Genomic DNA, 20,500 nt, shown 5'->3' with positions numbered 1-20,500 from the left:
GGGGGCAACCCTGGGGGTTGGGATCCCTTGGTGGAAAAAAAAAAAAAAAAAAAAAAAAAAAAAAAAAATTTGAGAACCATTGAGCTGAGAAGGCTTGCTCCTTCATCTGGGACCAGCCAACAAACTTCATGTCTAGGTGCTGTAGAGACATGGTCCTCACCTCTGGAAAACAAGACAACAATGTGTACAGTCTTCCAGCTGCTGAGCTGTATGATGAAGCTTAGAAGTTTTCTGGGAGTTCAGGGAATGAGGTCAAAGAAGCTTGAGCTGGCCCTTGAAAAGATATGTTGGTAGAAGAAAAAAGTTTCCTGGGACTCCTGTGTTTAGAACCTTTTTTAGGTCACTAACTCCTTTGTGAATCCAAAAACCATAGATCTCCTTCCCAGAAAATGCCCACACACCCAGCCTTGCATACAATTTCAGAGAATTTGTGGACCCCAGGTTAAAAATTTTTTTTCTTTAAATTGTAACCCCAAAGAAGCAACTATAGGCAGCCAGAACTGAAGGGAGAACCTTCCCTGCAGGCAGGAGATAAGTTAGAGGACAGAGTATGGGTTTTTTTTGTTTTGTTTTGTTTTTGTTTTTAAGGCAATTGTGAGGAGACTACTGTTTTCCTGGTTAAACTGTTTCTGAGTGAGAGAGCTTTGCACTAAGGGTCAGGCTTGATCTTTGAAAATATTGTATGTATCCAGAGGCACCATCAATAGGAAAGGCTCTTGAACTAGGAACTTTCCTGTGGGTTGTGGTTCCTCATCTCCTCCCTCAGCATGACTTTCTCTGACCTTCTGGAGACAAATCTGTTTAACCTTTCCTCTCTGTAGGTGGAGGTGCGGCCCATGATGTATGTGGCACTGACTTACGATCACCGGCTGATTGATGGCAGAGAGGCTGTGATTTTCCTCCGCAAAATCAAGGCAGCAGTAGAGGATCCCAGAGTCCTCCTCCTGGACCTTTAGGAGGAAGCCACATGCCCTACAAATTGACCATGCAGGAACTGAAAACCAGTCTTCTCCCCGTCCCCTCGAGGGTCCTGGGTTAGCCTGGTGACGGGCAGACATATGCTGTTGGCCTCAAGCAAGGAAGCCAGGGCACTACGTAACCAGCAGTCACAGGTCTTTTCTTGGTGTTCCTGCCAGGCTCTCTCCCTCTCTGCACCCATCTCTTACCCGCGAATATCTTATTTCTTTAAGCTTGAGAGAGAAAGAGAGCCTTAATGGATGCTCATTAATATTCCTGCCTTTTTTCCATCAGCCCTCTGCAGTCACAGGTCTTTTCTTGGTGTTCCTGCCAGGCTCTCTCCCTCTCTGCACCCATCTCTTACCTGCGAATATCTTATTTCCTTAAGCTTGAGAGAGAAAGAGAGCCTTAATGGATGCTCATTAATATTCCTGCCTTTTTTCCATCAGCCCTCTGCGAGATGATTTTGCTTCTTCCCAGTGCCCGTATACTATAGGGAAACCTCCGGGGACCATGTGATTAAGTTTCTTTCTTTTGGAAGTCTGTTCTCCAGAGACACCCAGTAGGATGCTGTGCCTCCCAAAGCCAGAGCAGCCTCTGTCCTGGCTGTGCACATTCTTACTTGATTCCACCTGTGTGGAGGTATTGACCATAGCAAGGTGCTGATGCTTTGCTGCTTACATGGCACCTTCATTCTCAGCTGTTGTTGACTTCCAAGATGCCTCTTCTACCTCTTCCAGGAAGCACAGGCCAGAGGATGGGTTTTCGGAGGTCTGGGGACTGTTCAGTGGGAGGAGGGCAGAGTGCCCCTGAGGTCATTTGTTGTAATCATAGATGGGAACAGAACCCAGGCCTGCTCTCACTCTCCCACATAGGCTCACACCAAGAAGACCCATTTTGACAGTCACGCACAGCTGTGGTGTTGCCAACCCTTTCTAGGCTACTAAGAACCATTCTAGCACATTGTTCTCATTTAGAGCAGGTTCTGGCACATCGTGGCAGTGGGACAGAGTATGGTCACAACAAACAGCTGGAGCCTGGTAAAGCATAGAGGGGAGAGGCTTCCTGTGGACTGGCTCAGATTGACTTGAGCTTTTAAATTCAAGTTGGTATAAGTATGTGGACTGAGATGGCAGTTCTTTTCCTTCCTGCATAATGGCCTGGAGGAAGCTGGGCCTTGGCTGTCTGTTTGCAAGACACAGGTGTCAGGGGGGATGGACTATAGGGGAAACCAGCCTTGAGATGTTAGTACATAGTGGTGAAATGGCTGATATCATCTCTAAGGTACCGCCCTTGGGTCTGGGCATAATCATTGGAATTCCTTGGAGCATGGTTAAATAGCAAGTATCTTCTGAAAGCTATTGGGCTTCAACCTTTTGTATCCAACTGCATCCAGGCCTGAGGCTGCTGACACTGGACACCAGGGGCCATTAGTGCAAAGTGCCCTTTTGTATCTTGAGCCAAGACGCGAGGCCTAGGGGGGAGGGATTGGGGGTGGGAGCCAATACTGAGTGCCTGCAACATCTACTATTCACTATTCAGAACTTGTAACTAAAATATTTAAACTGATTTTAAACACAAATTAAAGGGCAAATGTTCTCAAATAGGGAATCGTACTCCTTTGGGTTACTGAGGTTGTATAAGTCTCCAGCACTGTTGCACCAATCATTGTCATTAGTTTTGGAAGCCACTTAATGTCCTTTTGGTCATCCTGTGATATCCCATACTTCTGAAGCAAGTTAACACTGTACTGATTGGGGAGAAGGTAGAACCCTGACAGTATGCCAGCCAGGAAAGCACAATAGTCTCTTAGTGTGCAGGCTTCCTTCCAGTGAGCCTGTCAAACTGTACTCATGAAAGGAAATTGGGGTTCCCACCTTTGTGAAGCCCCTTCAAAACACCAGTAGACATTTACATTCTTGGAGCTTGCACTGTTTCTGAAATGAATTGGGGAAGAGGTGGGGGTATCTTTCATAATTTCATTTGAACTTGATTGCCACACGTGTACCAAGATGCTCGAGGTCAGTATAAAGAAGTGAAGGTCATCACCTCCTAGGAACAGTGGTGTGTGCGGGTGAGGGGACAGGGTTGGCAGCTAACCTAGACTGAGGAGACGGGCCTGATGGTGTCCAGGCTTAAACGCAGCCTTATCTTTCCACACACAGTCCCTGTCTGTTCATCTTGCTTGGGCGAGGCTGTCCTGTGAAGGGTTGTCACAGGAAAGAATCGGGTCATTGAGGGCAAGTAGGTAGAAAAAATTGGGTTCAGTGAAAGGAAGTTGCTTAGAATTATGTCAGGCTCAGGGCTTATTTTCTCTAGTAAACCTATTAAGAGGGTATTATTAGCCCCGTTTTATTAAAAGATAAACCATGAGCCCTGTTGGGGCTGGGACCACAGTATTCTAACCCAGGGCACAATAGTGCCAGGTGTGCCATGTATGTTATATGAGGCCCTGAAGTGTGACCTGCACTTCGTGACACAGTGGTCGGAAGTGGTCCGGCATGACTGAGGGAGTGTAGCAGAAGGAACACAGACTTGTGAACAGTCTATGAGGATTAAACTAGTATTCCCCCCAGGTACCATGCCCCTCCCTATTTTATTTCCTGCAGATCCCAGTGCCCCTGACATGACATCACTTCCCCAGAGGCCTTAGGCTAGTCTGCCAGCTGGCGTGCTGCTCACACCAGCCCTGCTTCCTACTTCCTACTTGTAGCAGGCTGCAAGGTCGCTTGACTACCCCAGAGCATCTCTGTGCCTGTCCCTGCTGGCAGGCTGCTCTCATTGCATCAATAAAACAAGGACACCATAGGCGAGAGCAAGCTTTATTGCAGGATGTGCAACCCCCAGGGAAAGCTAGGACAACATGGACCTCACACACAGGCTGCACTTTCCCAGGTCCTCTCTGCCGGCGTTGGCCTGAGAAGCATCTTGCCATTCCAGGACACAAATCTCTAGCCTGAAAGTTAGAGCTGGGCCTTCAGAGTCAGACCAGCAAATAGTGTCAGAGGCGCCACCTGCTGGTGTTGGATGTGCTGGCAGGAAGGAGCTGGAGGCAGAGGTCTAGTGGAAGTTTGTTTCAGGTGCCACACCCCAGTGATAGCATGAGTCCTGAAAGGAGTCTCCAAACCTCGGGGGAACTGTCTTTGGAATAACCAATTTCCCCAGGACTTAAGAGATCAGAAACATCTTGTTTCTGGCTAAAAGTGTAGATAATTATTCCATTTGTTTTGTGGTTTCTCATTCCAAAAGGGGCTGAAGTCACAGTGGGCAGTGAATTGAGTGGAACCTCAAGACCAAAGTGCAAAATGGTAAGCAGAACCAATGCTTGAGAGGGAATCCTAATGGGCACAACTTGTCTTAGCTGCTTCAGCCTGGAGGCTGAATTACCATGTCCTCTTAGACCCGTGGGGCAGGCTTCCCTCTCCCCTTGCCATGGGTGGGCCAGCTGAGGAAGAAAGCACTTTATTCTGTTTTCAAACTTGCTCCAAGTGGCAGAGCTGTGCAGTCCTCCTTCCCCCATCCCTCTTTATCTTTTTTTATTTTCCTCCCCTCCCTTCCTTTTGCTCTATAAAGTCTGAAATCATGAGAGAGGGGGCATCCCGTTTCCACCTCACTCCACACTACAGGCTGCTTCCCTGCTTCCCAGCTTCCCCACCCCCTGCAGGAACAGTGCTGGTGGTAGAGACCCTCTAGTGTGCATGACTAAGATGACCAGCCAGGAAAGCGCTGGTTTGGGTCACTGAGTCAGTGGATGAGTATCCTGAGGTGAGTCTCCAGAGATGTCCCAAGTGGAGCACAACATGGCAGTGAGTGAGTCGCAGAACCTCATGGTAGGCTCAGCAGGTGGTTAGTAGTTCAGAGCTAATTCAACAGAAGTCACCCTTTCACGCAATAGGTCCACATTAAAGGTAGAAGGTATGTGCTCAACATGTATCTGTTGACAGGTGAGAGGGTTCAAGCTGCTTAGAGGGTGGGCCTCACTGCCCCTCCTCAGCTTCTCCAGGAGCTGAGGCTGAAGGTGGGAGCTGAGCAGGAAAGGCAGCTGCCCTATATTCTTTGCCTGGAGCCCATTGATCAGAGGAGCCAGTCCCAGGTGGCAGGCAGAAGAGGAGATCCAAACCAGGCCAGCTGCTGCCATCGCCTCCCCACCCTTCTTACCCTGTCATTTTGCTCCACTGGATAGTACTGAAAAAGGGGTGGGACTTGAGTCTGCTGATACCATTGCCTCCAGAGCCCAGGCGCCGCGTAGGATCAAACAGCAGCAGCTGCAGAGAGAGGCCCAGTCAGCACCCTGGGCAGGTCTCCACCCACACTGCTGAGGCAGGGGCTGACCTCCAAGGACTCCAATCATCATGGCTCCTAGAGGACTCACTTCCTGCCAACCTGGCCCCCAGAACCCTAGTTCTACCCTGGGGGACATTGGTGGTGTTTGGCCACCAACATACGGACTCCAATCATCATGGCTCCTAGAGGACTCACTTCCTGCCAACCTGGCCCCCAGAACCCTGGTTCTACCCAGGGGGAAATTGGTGGTGTTTGGCCACCAACATACAGAAGTTTGTTGTCCCTGTTGCCCTCCTGCACGCACATCAGACGTTGAGTAGAAAGCACACACAATTCTGGCCCCCCATCCCACCACTTAGGCTAAAAAGCTGCTGCCTCTAGGCTTGGCCATACCTCACCTCTGTCAGCAAGGAGGCTGCTGGGTGACTGAGCCACTCAGGCAAGTGGAGCTGGGTGTGGGTCTGGATTCCTGACGGGTGGCTCTGGGATAGTGCCTGGAAGGACACATGGAGGGGATATGAGGAGGCAACCCCAGGAAGGTCTGTACGCTCCAGTGGCAGCCTGGATTTTTTCCCCCTGTGTCACATCCCATGGGGATGAGATAATGAAGACATTGATAGCTGCCTTTTGCTTTGGATCTACTGTATGCCAGACACTGCACTAGGTGCCTGACGGACATTACCATTAAAGAAGCAGGCTCAGGGGCCGGCCCGGTGGCGCACTGCTACAGTGCGCCGCTTGGGAGCGCGGCGGCACTCCCGCCGAGGGTTTGGATCCCACATACAGACCGGCCGCTCACTGGCTGAGCGAGGTGCGGGTGCAACACTGAGGGCTGCGATCCCGTTGCCGGTCCCGGTCCGGTACGGGCGCGACACTGAGGGTTGCGATCCGTTGCCGGACACGAAAAAAGACGCTCCCGCCGAGGGTTCGGATCCCACATACAGACCGGTTCCCGCTCACTGGCTGAGCGAGGTGCGGGTGCAACACTGAGGGCTGCGATCCCGTTGCCGGTCCCGGTCCGGTACGGGCGCGACACTGAGGGTTGCGATCCGTTGCCGGACACGAAAAAAGAGACAAAAAGGAAAAATAAATAAATAAATAAAGAAGCAGGCTCAGTGGAGTAAAGGGACTTGTGCTGAGTTTAGGATTTGAACCCAGATCCCTCTGGCTCCAAGCTTGCTAGAAGCATCAATCTTGGGTTGCAATCAGGGCGGGCACACTATTGGGAATGGCACTGGAACTTGTCTCTGTATAGAAGAAAATCCTCATGGGCTGCTCATTTGACAGCAGGCCATGGCACGCTACCATCAGGGCCAAGGCAGGGGCATGGCAAGAGAAGAAAGTAGGACCTCTCCATACCCCAGGAAGATGCAGCTTTGGAGAGCAGAGGGCCTGTCTGGAGGTAAGGATGAGCTACAAGAAACTCCCATGGGGCAGACCAGGAGCCCTGGGATGGAGAGGTGATGTGAGATCAGGGGAGAGCCACTCAGGATATGTGTAGCCAGGGCTCCCAGAAGCCCTGGGCTATGGGACAAAAGCAGGAGGCAGCCAGGATGGACTGGTCAGATCTGGACTTCAGGTCACTCTGCATCCATTCTGCTGTTTCCTGCCCAATTGCAGTTTGGCCTCTCCATTGCTACCTAGCCTAACTGGCCCCAGATGCAGTGCTGAACTCATCTTGGGGAGGACAGAGGACAGAGCTGGCATCCTGAACATGGGGAACTTTGAGCTCTTGGCTGACCTAGGCAGGACAGGGCAGCTGCTGGCCTGGATGAAAGAGTCTCTCTCTCCTATCCTCCAGCTGAGGTGTTGGGATTTCAGCCCCAAAGGGCATGGCTGGAGAAGTGAGGAGAGGAGGCTCAGGGGGGTGATCTAGCAGCCTTCTGGGACAGAAGAGCTGTGTCAAATTCTACTCTCCTTCCAAGCCTAGGCCCAAGCTCTCTCTCCCAGAACCTTCCCAGGTCAGGATGAGCTGCGAGACCATCCCTGACCATCCCTACTCAACTCTCTTTCACATAAGTTGGCGGTCCCATTAACTATAGCCACTAGAGTGGTAGGGGTGCTAGGTGTGTCCATGGCCCGGATGAGAGTGGCGCTTTGTGTGTCTCATGGCCTGTGCGGGTGGCTGGGAGCAGTTGTACTGGCAGGACATCTAGCCCAATGGCCAGGTCTTGTAGAACCAGGTAGCTTCTGCCCAGACACTGTCTGAATGGACTAAGTCCTCCCCATCCTGCACTCAGTGGCACCCACCAGGGCTCTATACCCTGCCCAGCTACTCACCATTCCCGTCAGCAATTCATAGAGTAGAGACCCAAAGCTCCACCAGTCACAGGCTTCTGTCAGCTCAGAAATCCCACCCACCTCTGCAAGAACAAGAACACACATCTCTCAGCCTCACCTGAGGGCCCTCTCCATTTTCCTACCCAGGCACCACCCATCCCCTGTCATTCTCAACCCCCAGGCTCAACCCACATGAAGGCACCCAAGATCCTGTCCCCTCTTCTTGCCTGGGGCACTGTATAGGTTCTCCACAGCCTCCCTGCAGCACTGGGGCTCCACTTCTGACCACTGGCCAAAATACGTGAGCCGGATGTGACCTTTTCATTCAGTGTTAGGGAGGAATAAGGAGGGACAGAGATTGAGGGTAGCCATCATTGAGCAGCTGGCATGGGGGAGGGGGTTCCAGGGTGTCACCAACATAGTCACAGGGCAGGAGCCAATGGCCATGCTGGGCCCTGAGGCCCAGAGACCATGGGGCATTCCTAGGAGCTTATGGGGAAGAAGGGACTTGTTCCCAAGCCCCACGTTGGCCAACCAGACTCAGGCATTGAGTCCTGTGTGAAAGGCTGGATGGATGCAGAGAAATAAGCAGATAACCTCTGATGTCCCCTTGACCTTGGGGAACCCTCCTTCTCTGTCTGGAGGCTTTGGGGGCCTCCCACCTGAGGGGTAGGGCAGGGAAGCTGGCATACCTACCTGCATGGTCCAGGAGTAGGTTCTGGGGGTTGAGGTCCCGGCACAGCACGCCCTGCTCATGCAGCGCCTCCAGTGCCACCAGCATCTCAGCTGCCCACTGCTTCACCTGCTCCTCCCTCACGCTCCAGGTGGCCCTGCTGCTCCCCTGGCTAGCACCACCCACCCATGGGCGGCTCTGACCTTTGCCTTGGCCACAGCCCCCCAGCACCCGGATGGCCCCCTCACGAACCCAAGGGAGCCCCCAAGGGGGACTGGGGTCCAAGCTCTGGCCAGTCCGCCTGGGTTGAAGGTGCAGGTGGCCCCTTGGGGGCTTTGGAAGGTCCGAGGAGCAGGAAGTACTGGTCCTGGCTGTGGATTCACCTTCAGCTTCTCTCTGGGGTCTGATGGATAAGGCCTCCCTAGCTGGGGGAAGGTTCTGAGAAGTCCGCTGATGCTCCAGGAGGATTCTGTCCTGCCTGGTGGTGTGGCCCCAGGGGAGCTGCGCTGGGGTCAGGAGGCTGAGGTGGGAGTTGAGTTGAGCCTTTATCCTCTCCTGGGTGGAGCCAGGCCTGAGCCCGGCATGTTGGGGGTGTGCCTGGGAGAGCAGGTGGGACCAGAGAGTGCCTCCTGGGCCACGAAGAGTGAGCAGGGAGCATGGGGATGGGGTGGTGGGGGAAGAAGAGTGTGGACACCAGGCCCTGTCCCACTCTACCTCCCCTGTCTTCCAGGTGTCCTGGCCTAGCTCAGCCTCCGCACCTCTACTCCCTCCCCTCCCCTCAACCCACCTGAGGAGGTCCAGCTTCACAACCTGGCATACCACAGATTCTTAACCCCCAATTAGATAAAAAGTATTGTTCATGTCCTGGGGCTGGGTGGTGGGTTCACCAGTGTTCTTCATATTATAATTTTTGGTTTTTTAGAGAGAATGGTACAACAAAATTTAAAGGAGGCCAGGCACAGACTTGCAATGACTATATGTCATGACCTAAGGATGTGTACCTCATTTAAAAAAGTGACCACTATAATAATCAATAAATATCTGCTGTATGACCCAGTTCCTGTCCTTACAGCTTCAGTCACCACCATCCCGTGTAGCCACTCAGAGGCATGGGCACAGCCCAGCAAAATGAAAAGAGCCAAGACTGGAGGAAACCGTGCCAAAGGAGACAGCTTCATAAATGCCCTCACACCCACCTAGGGTGTGAACATCCTTCCCAGGATGTCCCCTGCGCCCTTAGCACCACACAGAGGCCCATGATGGTCTGATCCTGCCAGCAGCCTCCAGAAAGACTGGGTCCCCTGGTCTGTGATTCGCATCTGGGGCAAGTCCCTCCCCTCCCCAGGGCTCAGCCTTTTAAGGGGGCAGGTGATAACAATACCCCAAAGGCCTGAGCAGCTGACAGGGGCCCCTCAGGTCCCCTCACCTTGCACATGCTCCAGGTGCAGGAAGATGGAGTCTTCGCTCACAAAGTACCGCAGCAGCTTTGTCATGTACGGAACTCCATGTGGGATGATGGTCAGCCGCTCCCGGCTCACCGTGTGGCACCTGGGCAGGCTCTGGGTACGGGGCACAGTAGGCAGATCAGCTGGGGACAGGCCAGAGGCTGCTGCAGTTAGTGGACATCCTAGCCCTGGTTTCAAGGGCACCTGTATGAGGGGTGAGAGCCACCCTGAGGAGCAACTGCTTCCCCCAGTTCCCAACATGGTCCTCACTGCTATTTCCCCCATGGAATCCAGGTCCTCCACCCTCCTGGCCAAGGATGGGCAGAGAGAGAGAGAGAGAGAGAAGCATCTCAGGCAGAACAAGCAGCTTTTGGATTTAGAGGGGAATGGACTTCAGATGCAGGTTCTGGCTAGGGGCTTCCTCAGAGGGTAGGGGTTTCCAAGAGCTCTGAGAAAGTTCCAAGGGGAATGCAGAATGGCAGGGGGCTGGGTGGCACCTGCCTTTACCACGAAGGTCCCTCCAGTTGCTGGGTCCTGGACCAGTTGCACCTGCCAAAGTCCAGAAGGCACTGGTCAAGGCACATGCTAGTTCCTGGGGCTCCGTGGCCCCAGCCCTAGCCCCCAGGTTCCTCCATGGAGGCTGGCTGACTCCATGGCAGGGCAGGGAGGGCAGGCTTTGGTGGTGCACAGAGTGTGCCTCTCACTCCCAAGCTGACATCAGTCCTGCTCATCCACCCTTGCCAGAGCTGCAGGTCTTAGTTCAGGTGCTACCTCCTCTAGGAAGCCTTCCCAAATTAGCGTCTGTCTGTGGCCCCTAATCTGTTTCCAGTGCTCTCTGGGCTCACCCTCAGCAGGTGTGTCTAAGCTCCTGCCTCCCCTCTGGACTGTAAGCAGAGACCACACTGTGCAGCTCTGTATTCCCAGAGCCCTGCACAGCACAGGGATGTATATAGTAGGTGCTTCACACATGCACGGTGAGGGGGCCAGAGCCTCAGCTGCTGGGCAGGGGTGAGGGGCCCCACGTTGTAAGAATGCTCTTCCTTCTCCCCTGCTCGGGCTGGGCCAGGTCCTGTGTGGCCTGGGGGGAGGTTGAGGAAGCCCTCTTCTACTGGGGCCCACGGAGATCAACCTTCACCCCAGGCCTCGGCCAGAACCCCACTGTCCTGCAGGGCCTGAGGGCATCACAGCTGAAGGGACCTCAGAGCCAGTCACTTCCTCCGATCTCTGACAAGTGAGGAAGCTGAGGCTCTGGGAGTGTGGCTCCAGGTCACTCACACCATGGGCTTGGCCTGCTTCTTCAGGTCTCTTTCCCTGCCCCATCTTCTTTTAAATAAAGTCCTCTCTGCAGAGGCTTTTTTTTTTTTTTTTAAATGACCAGTAAGAGGATCTTAACCCTTGATTTGGTGTTGTCAGCACCACGCTTTCCCAAGTGAGCTAACCAGCCATCCCTATATGGGATCCGAACCCTTGGCCTTGGTGTTGTCAGCACCACACTCTCCCAAGTGAGCCACGGGCCGGCCCTTGCAGAGGCTGTCTTTGAAGAGCAACCCTCTCCTTTTCATGCTGGTTTTGGTTAGAGGCAGAGCCTGCCAATCACTGTTAAGGGCTTTGTTTGGAGTTGAGCCCTTGACTCATCCCAGTGGTGGGCAGGGGTGGGCTCCAGCTGTAGGAGGGGGCACACGGGGCAGGAAGGCAGAAGATTCAACCGAGATGAGGGGCAGGTGGCAGCAAGCCCAGCACCCTTTGTTGTGACTCGTTGGCCATGGGCCTGCCCTGAAGACACTCCCCAAGGAGGACCTAGGCCAGCTGTGGTGGGGTGTGGGAGCTGGGCCCTGAGTCCAAGCCACTGGGCAGTGATGAAAGCTGCAGCCTAGGATTAGGGTAGGGGAAAGGGCACTAGATCTTGGACAAGTGAACTGAGTTTCTCATCTACCAAGGAGGAATTATAAATGCCCATCTTCCCTACATCACTGGTTTGAGGCCATAAATGGGAAAGTCCTCTGTGAATGTAAGGGCCATGAGCATGTGAGTTACCACATCACCTCTGTGAACCTTGCTCTTCTTAACTGCAAAACGGGGTCATATTGGCTATAAAGCGCTATCTCCGTGTTAAGCACTTTACATAGGCTATTCAATTTTAGACCTACAACGCTACCAGGTGAGAGTTATTAGTGATCCATTTTATTGATAAAGAAATTGAACTTCACAGAGGTTATACTGCCTATGTCCCACTGCTACAAAGTGGTCAGGGTTTGAATATAGGCCCTTGGCAAGTGCCTTCTCTTTGGGCCTCAGTTATCCTCATCAGTAAAAATGAAAGCAGTGTACTGACTACATGAGCACCCAGGGTCCTTCCTGCTGCAGGAGTGAAGTGTCCCTTCTGACCACCAGAGGTCTCTCCTCCAACGGCCAGAGACCAAGCCCCGTCTGGCTCCCTGATTTGTGCAATATTTGAAAAAGAAAGGAAGAAAACTCTGGGTCACTGAGGAGAACTGAGTTTCCCACAAGTACTAACACCCTGGATAATTCCCCATTGTCTCTTGCCAAGCGGTATTCCCCACTATCTTGTCCAGGGCAAGGCCCTCTAATTTAGAGTCCAAAAAACCAGCAGTGAAGGCTGGGGAAGCCAGAAATAAAACTTGATCCATATATTGAAACAATTTGTGTTTTTTTAAATATACTAAAACCCGGGGCCGGCCCGGTGGCTCACTCGGGAGAGTGTGGTGCTGATAACACCAAGGCCCCGGGTTGGGATCCCATATGGGGATGGCTGGTTCGCTCACTGGCTGGGCGTGGTGCTGGCAGCACCAAGTCAAGGGTTAAGATCCCCTTACCGGTCATCTTTTAAAAAAAAAAATAAATAAATAAAATAAATAAATAAATAAATAAATAAATATACTAAACCCCACCATTTATCTAGAAAGAATTAGACCAAAACATTTAACAGTGATTTTCTTGGAGTTAGGATGGTGAGGAGTTTCTTTTTATTTATTTCTGTTTTAAACTCCTGTCTCTCTCATTATATCACAAAAAGGCAGCAGAGGGGACATTTTCCCATTAACACAACCAAACAAATAATTCCCTTCTTTTGCTCAGTGGTTTGGGGGACAGAGCACTATCTATCACTTGACCTCTATAAACCTGTTTCATTCTCTGTAAGACTACTATTAAAACAGCCCTGTCTGACAGAACTTTCCACCATGGAGGAAATATTACATATCTGCATTGTCCAACATAGAAGCCATTGGCCACATGAAGCTATCCAGCCCTTGAAATGTAGCCAGTGCAACTGAGATATAGATTACTTAATTTCAATTAATATGAATAGTCTTGTGTGGCTAGTGCCACTGTATTGGACAACACAATATATAATGCTTTTTCCCACAGGGTGACTGAGGATTTAATGCCATTGCTCTGTAAATGGGAACATGCATTGCGAATGTCAGGTGAGCTTTACTATTGGGAAGATGGAAGGCGGTTCTGGGTGGCTGCTCTCACCTTTTTAAAAATAATCTTTTCAAAAAAAGAAACCCACTGAGTTCTTGGGACACAGGAACAATTGCAACTTTGGTGAAACACAGTAAATCTTTTCTTTAAAGATGCCCAAAAAATCAAAATCCCAGGAAGAATCTCTGATGGGCCAAACAAGCCCAAAAGCTTCAAACAGGTTCTCAAACTCAAAGGCCCACAGGGATCAGACATGTGAAAAAAGCGGGTGGGTGGGGACAGGCGCGAACGAGAGGGCTGGTGCCCCCTTAAAGAGGCCAGCCCCTCCTCCACTCCCTGCTGCCATGTGGGAATGTGAGCCCAACATTTCCAGATCTTCTAATTTTTCAAGAGAAGCAAGAAATCTGGACGTTTTGTGAAATCTGCATATTTTTAAATGTTGGTAATAATTTTTTTTTAAAAAAAGGCACAAAAAAACCTGTTATTGAGCCAAATAAAACAAGATGTGACTTGGATGACTTTTTTCTTCCCCATCCCCAACTTGAGCCTGGCTCCTGGACAAGCTCAGCAAATACACAGAGACATCTCCCTGGCCCCCCAGGCTCCCTGAGAGCAGACCCCTGGGTAGTCTGGCTGCCTACCTAGTTCCTGACCCACCCACCTTTCTGCTCCTTGCCTCCCCCTCCCCCTGCCAGCATCTCTTCAGCCCCTGGAGACCCTATCCCCAGCCCAGTTAACCCTAACAACTGTGCACCTTTGGGGGAACTCAAGTATCATCCCGAGCAAGCCCTGTGCTTCCTCCCTGGGCCTGAAGGCTGCTGCGGGCTGGCACTGCCCTCCGCCTGGATCTGCCTGGGCAGAGCCATGGAACGGAACAGGGGCAACAGCATATCCAGGCCTGGCCACAGGGATCTGGGCCCAGTGGCTGTCACACCTTTCCTAATTTGGTGAAAGTGCTGTTCCCGGCTTGGTTATGACACAGGAAAAGGAAGCAGGATCTCGGGAAGAAAGTGAAGCTTAGTGCCCAAGAAAGGGTAAAAAAGGTAAGAAGGGCAATCTCAAAACAGAATGGTTGGATTTGGCCTTAATTTGTGCTTTCCATCTGCACAGGCCTCAGAATGCTGGATTCCTAAATCCTTTGCAAATGCATGTCCTGGGGTTAAGCGAATTTGGGAATCCTCACAGACCTCCCTCTTGGAGACTCTGGTATATATTTGCATCCTAAAAGCTCTCAGAGGTCCTATAATTAACAAAGTAATGTAACTTTAACTCACCATTTCCCAAATTTACTCAACTTAGACCCCCTGTCATCATAACACCTATGGTTCAGCAGGATCTCACTGGGGGAAATGGTATCAGTCGCCTCTCCAGCCTGTCTGTGGGAGCTGCTGTGCTTGGCCAGGATGGGAGCTTGGCCAGTTTGCAGTGGGAGAGAGACTGCCACAGATGGAAGCTGGCTGGGCCTTAGCTGACAGTCTGGGGCCTATTCCAGGGACCTAGGAGAAGCAGCTGGAGAAGACCCGAGAATGGGAGCCTGCACGCCTCCCTGCTCTCTCTTGTCACTTGCATTTACAGCCATCGAATATATATTAAACATCTTAGCGTGTGCCAGGCCTTTCTCCAAAATTATTTAGTTTTATTTCCCGGATCAGCCTGTGGGGGTAGGATTCTTACCCCACTTAACAGATGAGGAAACCAAAGCTCAGAGAGATGAAGGCACTTGCCCATGGCCAGCCTGTGCACTGCCCAGGCAGCACATCATCTCACGTGTGGGGAAGCCCACATTGTTCTTGTCTCTAGGGGCCCCCAGATGCACCAAAACCACCCAATGAGTGTTTTAAATGACAAGTATCGGGTCTCAACCCTGGAAATTCTGACTCCACAGGTCTAGGGTGGGGCCCAGGCATTTGTATTTTTAGGAAGCTCCCCAGATGATTCTGATAAACAGCCAGTTTGGGAAAGAAATGCTTTAGTAACTACTAGGTATCTCTGGGTGGGGGCAGAGGGGAACCCAATACTGGCTCAGCTCTCATTTGCCCTAACTTTGTTCTTTCTGATTTCCCCAAGTAAGGGTTAGGGTGTTACCTCCCATCTTTCTGTTTGCCCTGAATTAAGGGAAAGGGTGCAAGACGGGGTCAGTGGAGGGTGAGGGTGGCAGGAGAGAAAGGGCAGAGCTGCCCAGGCCCGGGCAATGCCCAGGCCAGCTGGAGGCTTCTGCAGGACAGGCTTCTGGAAATGAGCACATTCCAGCCACGGGAAGTCCTGAGCTGTGCTCGGTGGAGAAAGACTCTGGCTCTGGCTGCAGCTCTGGGTGCACAGTAAGTGTGGGGTAGGGCTGTGGGAAGCGGGAAGGAGGAGTGAGCAGGGCAGCAAGAGCTGGCAGGGCGCCTGGGCACAGCTTCTCCTGCTGATTCTGTTTCAGTTCTCCCTGCAAGTGGGTTTTCTGTGTCTTCGCTGGGAGGCTGTGGAGAGGGGACTGTCTGTCTCTTCTTATTCTCCACGCTCTCCTCTCCAGGACTTGACTAGTGTGTTGGGGGTGGGGGAGAGGTGGGAGCCACTGGACACAGCTGCTCTCCCCTCTGACCCCGTCCTCCACCCTACCCAGAGAAGTGGGGGCAGCTGCTACAGATCTACTTCCATCACATCACGTCTCTCTCCCCACCTGCTCCAACCAATCGCACACACTGCAGGTGTCACTCACTCACCTTCTCGATGACTCCGACCACCCTGCAGCCCCTCAGCTGCTCCAGGGCAGAGCTCAGTGTGCGGATGGGCCGGAGCCTCAGGCTGCTGAAACCCTGCAGAGGAGGGAGACAGGCCACCCGCAGCCTCAGGTTAAGCCCTCCTCAGCCTTGGCTTCCTCCCAGGCTGTGGGCAGGGCTTCTGGCTGCCAGGAGAGCAGTGGGGAACACAGTGGGCAGGACTGGGGTACAGGCAAGGACAGGCTAAGCAGAGAAGCTGGCTTTGACTGGCAGGGGTCCATCTCTTCACTCAGCCCCGCCCAGCCCTCCCAGCACTTGTCCAAGGCCAGAAAGTTCTAGGGGCTTCAGAACCCCTTCTCAAAAGCCTCATCCACAGGAGGCAGATGCTCCCAAGATGGGGGGTAGGGAAAAAACCTAGGATCATGTGAGTCTTATATAACATGCCTTGAAGGCCAAGCACCTGCTTTGGGGAAAGGCAGCCTTGCAAGATGCGGTGAGCCTAGGAGGGTATGTGCGTGTGACTGTGCACAACTGTGGCATGAGAAGTGTATGTGCAATTTCAACCTTCACCCAGTGCCCACTGGGTTAGGAAAAGCCGTATGGGAGAGTCTTTGGGCACGCATGCATTCATGTGTGTGTGTGTGTGCACATGTGGGTGTTGGAGTCTGCTGCAATTCAATTCACAAAAGAAACAATCTGGAGGCTTTGAGCGTGCACACATGCAAACATGTAAGGAGCTGTGTGTCAGGTTTGTAGATGTAGATGTGTACATATGTCAAATGCTCTGTGAGGGTGTGAGACAGGACTGGGGATGATTCAGTGTTTGAAAATAAATGAACCGTGCTGGCGTTGGAAAGAGAGGAAGCCGGGGGTGAATGGGGCAGGCAACTCTGGCTCACACCAGCCCATCTTATCCTGCAGCCCTGGATAGGCCTGTGGGTATGAGGGCCTCAGCCCTCTCCTCTCAGAGCCCTCTTGCTCCTCAGGCCTTTGGGGAGGGGTCTTCTCACCGAGCCAGGGCTGGCTCCACTGCCCACTGTCCGCTGCAAGTGGCAGTTGAAAATCTCCTCCGCCCGTCGCAGGTACTTGGTAATTTTCAGCTTTACAGCCTCACATCGCTCCTTGTTGGGGTCAACTGTGGGGGACGAGAGTCACCAGGGCCCACCCCTGCCCCCCACCATGGCTTTGGAGGGCTGGTGTTCCAGCTCCCATTGCCTGCCCTCTGTCCTCCACAGGAGATCTGTTCTCGATCCCTCCTCTGGGGTGGGAGACCAGCAGTGGAGGAGGAGGAAGCAAGATGGCAGGAGGAGGTTGGGAACCACGGTCACCCCTCAGCTGACAGCACCTTTACAGTTGGCACCCACCACATTGCTGGCTGCCATCACACTCTGGGACGGTACAGGGTGGGGATTTCCATGTCATTTTTTCAGAGGAGGAGACATGCTTCTAGAGAGCTTCCTCCATCTCTGATGCCAGTGTGAAAAAGGACAGGGTGGGGACCAGGATTGGAGGGCCAAGAAATTCACTGGACAGGCTTTCAGGGTTCTCTTCAGCAGGAGGGTAGGAAGGATGAGTCCATTTTTAAACAAATTCCCATTTGGGCCCTCAGAGGTCTCACACTGGCCTCAGCACCAGCCTCTCCCCGGCATGGAAGTGCCTCACCCTGCCCAGAAGAGGCCTCCCCTCTCACTTCCAGGCCTTTCCTGTTCTCTCTCTGGAACACTCTCTGGCCCTTCAGCTGGACGTCGCACCTGCCATTCTTCAGTGCTCAGATTAGAGTTTTGGCTTCCAGAAAATGCCTTATGCTGGCCCAGTCTAGCCTCAGTTCCCCTCTTCCCTCCCTTCACTTCCCCCTCACTCTTCCCACCTAGGGCTATAATTGTCATCATCAACTCACTGATCTCTCCAACTAGAATGCAGGTGCCCAGAGGGCAGGGGCCCAGCCAAGCTCCAGGGGCAGTCCAGTGAGTGGGTCAAGTACACAGCCCCTGCACCCAAACCTGTTCAAAGCCCAGCTTTGCCATTTGATAGCTTTGGAGACTTGAGCAAGTGATGTAACAGCCCATGCCTCAGTTTCCTCATCCAGAAAATGGGAATAAAATAATAGTTCTCATATACTTGGAACTACGTGAAACAACATATATAGTAATTTCTATTACTATGAGGCTCAAATGAGTTAATATAGGTAAAGCTCTTAGAATGGTGCTGGGCATATACTTAGTATAGTTTAATAAGTGCTAGCTAACATTATTATCCTTCATGGAAGCCCTGCAGTGTCAGCATAGTGCCCTGCTCACCCAGTATAGATGGACAGAGGACAGGACAGATGGATGACAAGTCGACCCCTGCACTGCCCTGTCCCTGCCCAGCCTTGGCCCTCACCGTGAACACCACGGAGCAGCACGTCCACACCATTCTGGTAGTGGTTGAAGGCTGCCTCGTAGTCCTCACTAACGTCACGCTCCAGGGCCAGCCGGATCTGCGTGGCCGCATCCACCAGGTAGTCACGCTTGGTCATGTCAGGTGCCCCTGCAGCCACCCGGTTGCGAATCTGCTTCAGGTACACACGGGCCTGGGATCGTGCTCTTGAGCAGGGAGCAGGCTCCAGGCAGGGGCTGGGCAGGCACTCGCAGGCCACCAGGCTCATGGCTGTCCTACCGCTGGGATCTGGAACAAGCAAATCCATTAGGGAGGACCTAGAGGGAAGCCACACCCCTATTTGAACCCCCGTTTCCTCCACTGAATATTGGGGAGACTAGTATTCACCTTCATAGGCTGGAGGGATCGGAGCTAATGTGGGTAAGGTCTCTTCACTGATCTACTCCTCCCTAAGTGGTGGTAATGATAGAACAATAACATGGCTTGGGGCTGTTTTCCTTTCCGTTCAGATTCAGTTCAACAAGTATTTCTGGAGCATCTACTACGTGTTGTGCACTGGAGAGAGCTGAGGATACCTGTGACCCAGCGCTGCCTTCACGAGGTGTCCACAGAGCACACCTGGAGTCTAGTACGCATTACACGTAAGGAAGCCACACACTCTGGGCTCAAAGGCCATTCCTCATGCTGTTCCCTCCACCCTGCCTGTTTTCCCCTCCCTGCTCCTCCTACGGGAATCGCATTCACCATTACGGGTTAAGCGTAATGGCTCCTCTACCGGGAGAGGGGCCCCTGCTTTGTTTCCCTTAGTCCTGAGGTCGGTGTGGTCTGTGAGCTCTGTGAGTGATGAACCCCCACAGAGACGGCAGACAGCTGGACACAGAGCCCGCCTTAAAGCCTGTTGGCAGATTAACTGTGCCACTTTAGCACATTCGGTGCCACTTTACATGGAGTTAGATGAAGGAGGTCAGGGTGACCCAGACCTAGGGAGGGGATGGCTCTGTCCTCCTGGCCCTGTCTCTGAGAAGGCCAGGGGTTCACGTGGTCTCCAAGGACCTGACAGCAGCTCCACCCTGAGCAATGTATGCCACTGATGGCCAAAAGGATAGGAGCAGTGGCTGCGGGAAAGGAAGGCGATCGGAGAGAGGCCGGCAGAGCTGCCTCGGCCCCTCACTGCAGCCTCTGCCACCTTTGCTCTCTCAGGTCCCACTGGGACGGGACAGGGCCCGGACCCCAGGCCATTTCCACCTCTGTACAGTCAGGGAGGAGAGCACAGAACGAGCAACGGGGTGGGGAGGGAGAACCGCATCCCCAAGCCAGCGGGGAAGCTGAGCCCTGGCGCGGCCAGGAGGTGGAGAGAGGCCACACCCTCCCTGCTCGACCCAGCCCAGGGTGACATGCAGCTCTGAGGCCTCTGCCTGCGGGGAGGAGCGGCCTCGGCCGGCTGGGCTGGGCTGTCCGAGTCGGGTGGGCTTCAGGAGCGACCCGGCCGCACCCGGACACAGAAAACGGCGCGTGCATGCGAGTCCCCGGCCCGCGGGGAGCGGCCCAGGATGGCCAGCTGGGGCAGTGAGAGGCCGACGAGGAGCCGGGCAAACACCGTACCTGCCCGAGCCAGGAGCTCGGTCCGCGGGGCCAGACCTCCCCTGCCGCCACCGCCCCTGCAGCCGGCGGGCGAGCGTGCGCCGCGGGCGGAGCTGTGCGCCCTGCAGCCGGGGGCAGGACTCCGGCCGATGCGGCCCGGCCATTGGCTGCAGATGAGCTCATCCCGCACCGGAGAATAAACCACCAATCACCGCCCGGCGCGGCGCCGGCCCGCCCTTAAAGCCGCAGGGTCTGCGCGGCGGGCGGAGGTAGCCGAGGACAAGGTGGGAGTTGTGGTCACCCAGGGGTGCGGGAGGGGCTTCTTCAGAAACCTAGGTCCCCTGGGCAGCACCCGTGCCGCTTCTGGGACGTCTCCTTCATCACTTCATCCGTTCATTCAACTATTTCACGATGATGCATTGAGAGTCTGCGGTGCACAGACGTGGCGCTTCCGCGGGGACTAGACCGCTGTGCTCACGTCCTCCCGGGGTTTGCAGTCTAGTGGGGACACAGGGATTCAAGAACGAAACGGCGGTAGAGTTGATGTTTCGTTTCAGTTGAAACCAGACTTGTGAGGGAGAAGCAGCACGGGGGGCTCTGCCTGAGCCTGGGGGTCGGAAGGCTTCCTGGAGGAAGCGGCATCTGAACTGAGATTCCAATTCGGGACCGCGGACCGGAGGCGGACTGGACTCAGAGCGTCCTCCCCTGCCGCGCTCGCCCTACCCCAGACACCCTTTCGTACCTCTGCCCTC

General features: G+C 53.4%; 2 protein-coding genes across 4 annotated transcripts in view; one reads left to right on the top strand and one right to left on the bottom strand.

The window, feature by feature from the left end:
* DLST (dihydrolipoamide S-succinyltransferase (E2 component of 2-oxo-glutarate complex)) overlaps positions 1 to 1,255 on the top strand; it is an 18,401-nt gene extending 17,146 nt beyond the window's left edge. For both annotated transcript variants that reach the window (XM_008567507.1, XM_008567508.1), the window contains one exon: positions 822 to 1,255. In XM_008567507.1, the coding sequence (XP_008565729.1) occupies positions 822 to 956 (135 nt within the window). In that variant the 3' untranslated portion in view covers positions 957 to 1,255. The remainder of the gene's footprint in view (positions 1 to 821) is intronic.
* Positions 1,256 to 3,763: 2,508 nt separating this feature from the next.
* On the bottom strand, positions 3,764 to 19,837 carry RPS6KL1 (ribosomal protein S6 kinase-like 1). 2 transcript variants are annotated; one of them, XM_008567505.1, is made up of 11 exons: positions 19,770 to 19,837; positions 18,171 to 18,455; positions 16,799 to 16,923; positions 15,792 to 15,884; positions 10,141 to 10,188; positions 9,621 to 9,753; positions 8,218 to 8,823; positions 7,749 to 7,838; positions 7,522 to 7,604; positions 5,640 to 5,735; positions 3,764 to 5,222 (listed from the first exon to the last, which is right to left on the bottom strand). In XM_008567505.1, the coding sequence occupies exons 2-11, from the start codon at positions 18,433 to 18,435 to the stop codon at positions 5,112 to 5,114; spliced, it is 1,650 nt and encodes a 549-aa protein (XP_008565727.1). In that variant the 5' UTR covers positions 18,436 to 18,455; positions 19,770 to 19,837; the 3' UTR covers positions 3,764 to 5,111. The 2 variants fall into 2 exon arrangements, with proteins under 2 accessions (XP_008565727.1, XP_008565728.1); XM_008567506.1 differs by lacking the exons at positions 16,799 to 16,923; positions 19,770 to 19,837 and having other exon boundaries at positions 18,171 to 18,371.
* Positions 19,838 to 20,500: the final 663 nt, after the last annotated feature.

Source organism: Galeopterus variegatus, unplaced genomic scaffold (genome assembly GCF_000696425.1).
Source record: "Galeopterus variegatus unplaced genomic scaffold, G_variegatus-3.0.2 Scaffold325, whole genome shotgun sequence".
Classification (NCBI taxonomy): Eukaryota; Metazoa; Chordata; class Mammalia; order Dermoptera; family Cynocephalidae; genus Galeopterus; species Galeopterus variegatus.
Note: the sequence above shows the minus strand (reverse complement) of the source record. Positions and strands in the feature narration are given on the sequence as shown.

Excerpts from the sequence above, each read along its gene's own strand:
- RPS6KL1 (XM_008567505.1), bottom strand. The coding sequence starts at position 18,435 with ATGAGCCTGGTGGCCTGCGAGTGCCTGCCCAGCCCCTGCCTGGAGCCT. Across the intron at positions 15,885-16,798 it reads GTGGAGCCAGCCCTGGCTCG|GGTTTCAGCAGCCTGAGGCT; the intron begins GTGAGAAGACCC and ends CCTCCTCTGCAG. Across the intron at positions 9,754-10,140 it reads GAGGGACCTTCGTGGTAAAG|AGCCTGCCCAGGTGCCACAC; the intron begins GCAGGTGCCACC and ends CCCCGTACCCAG.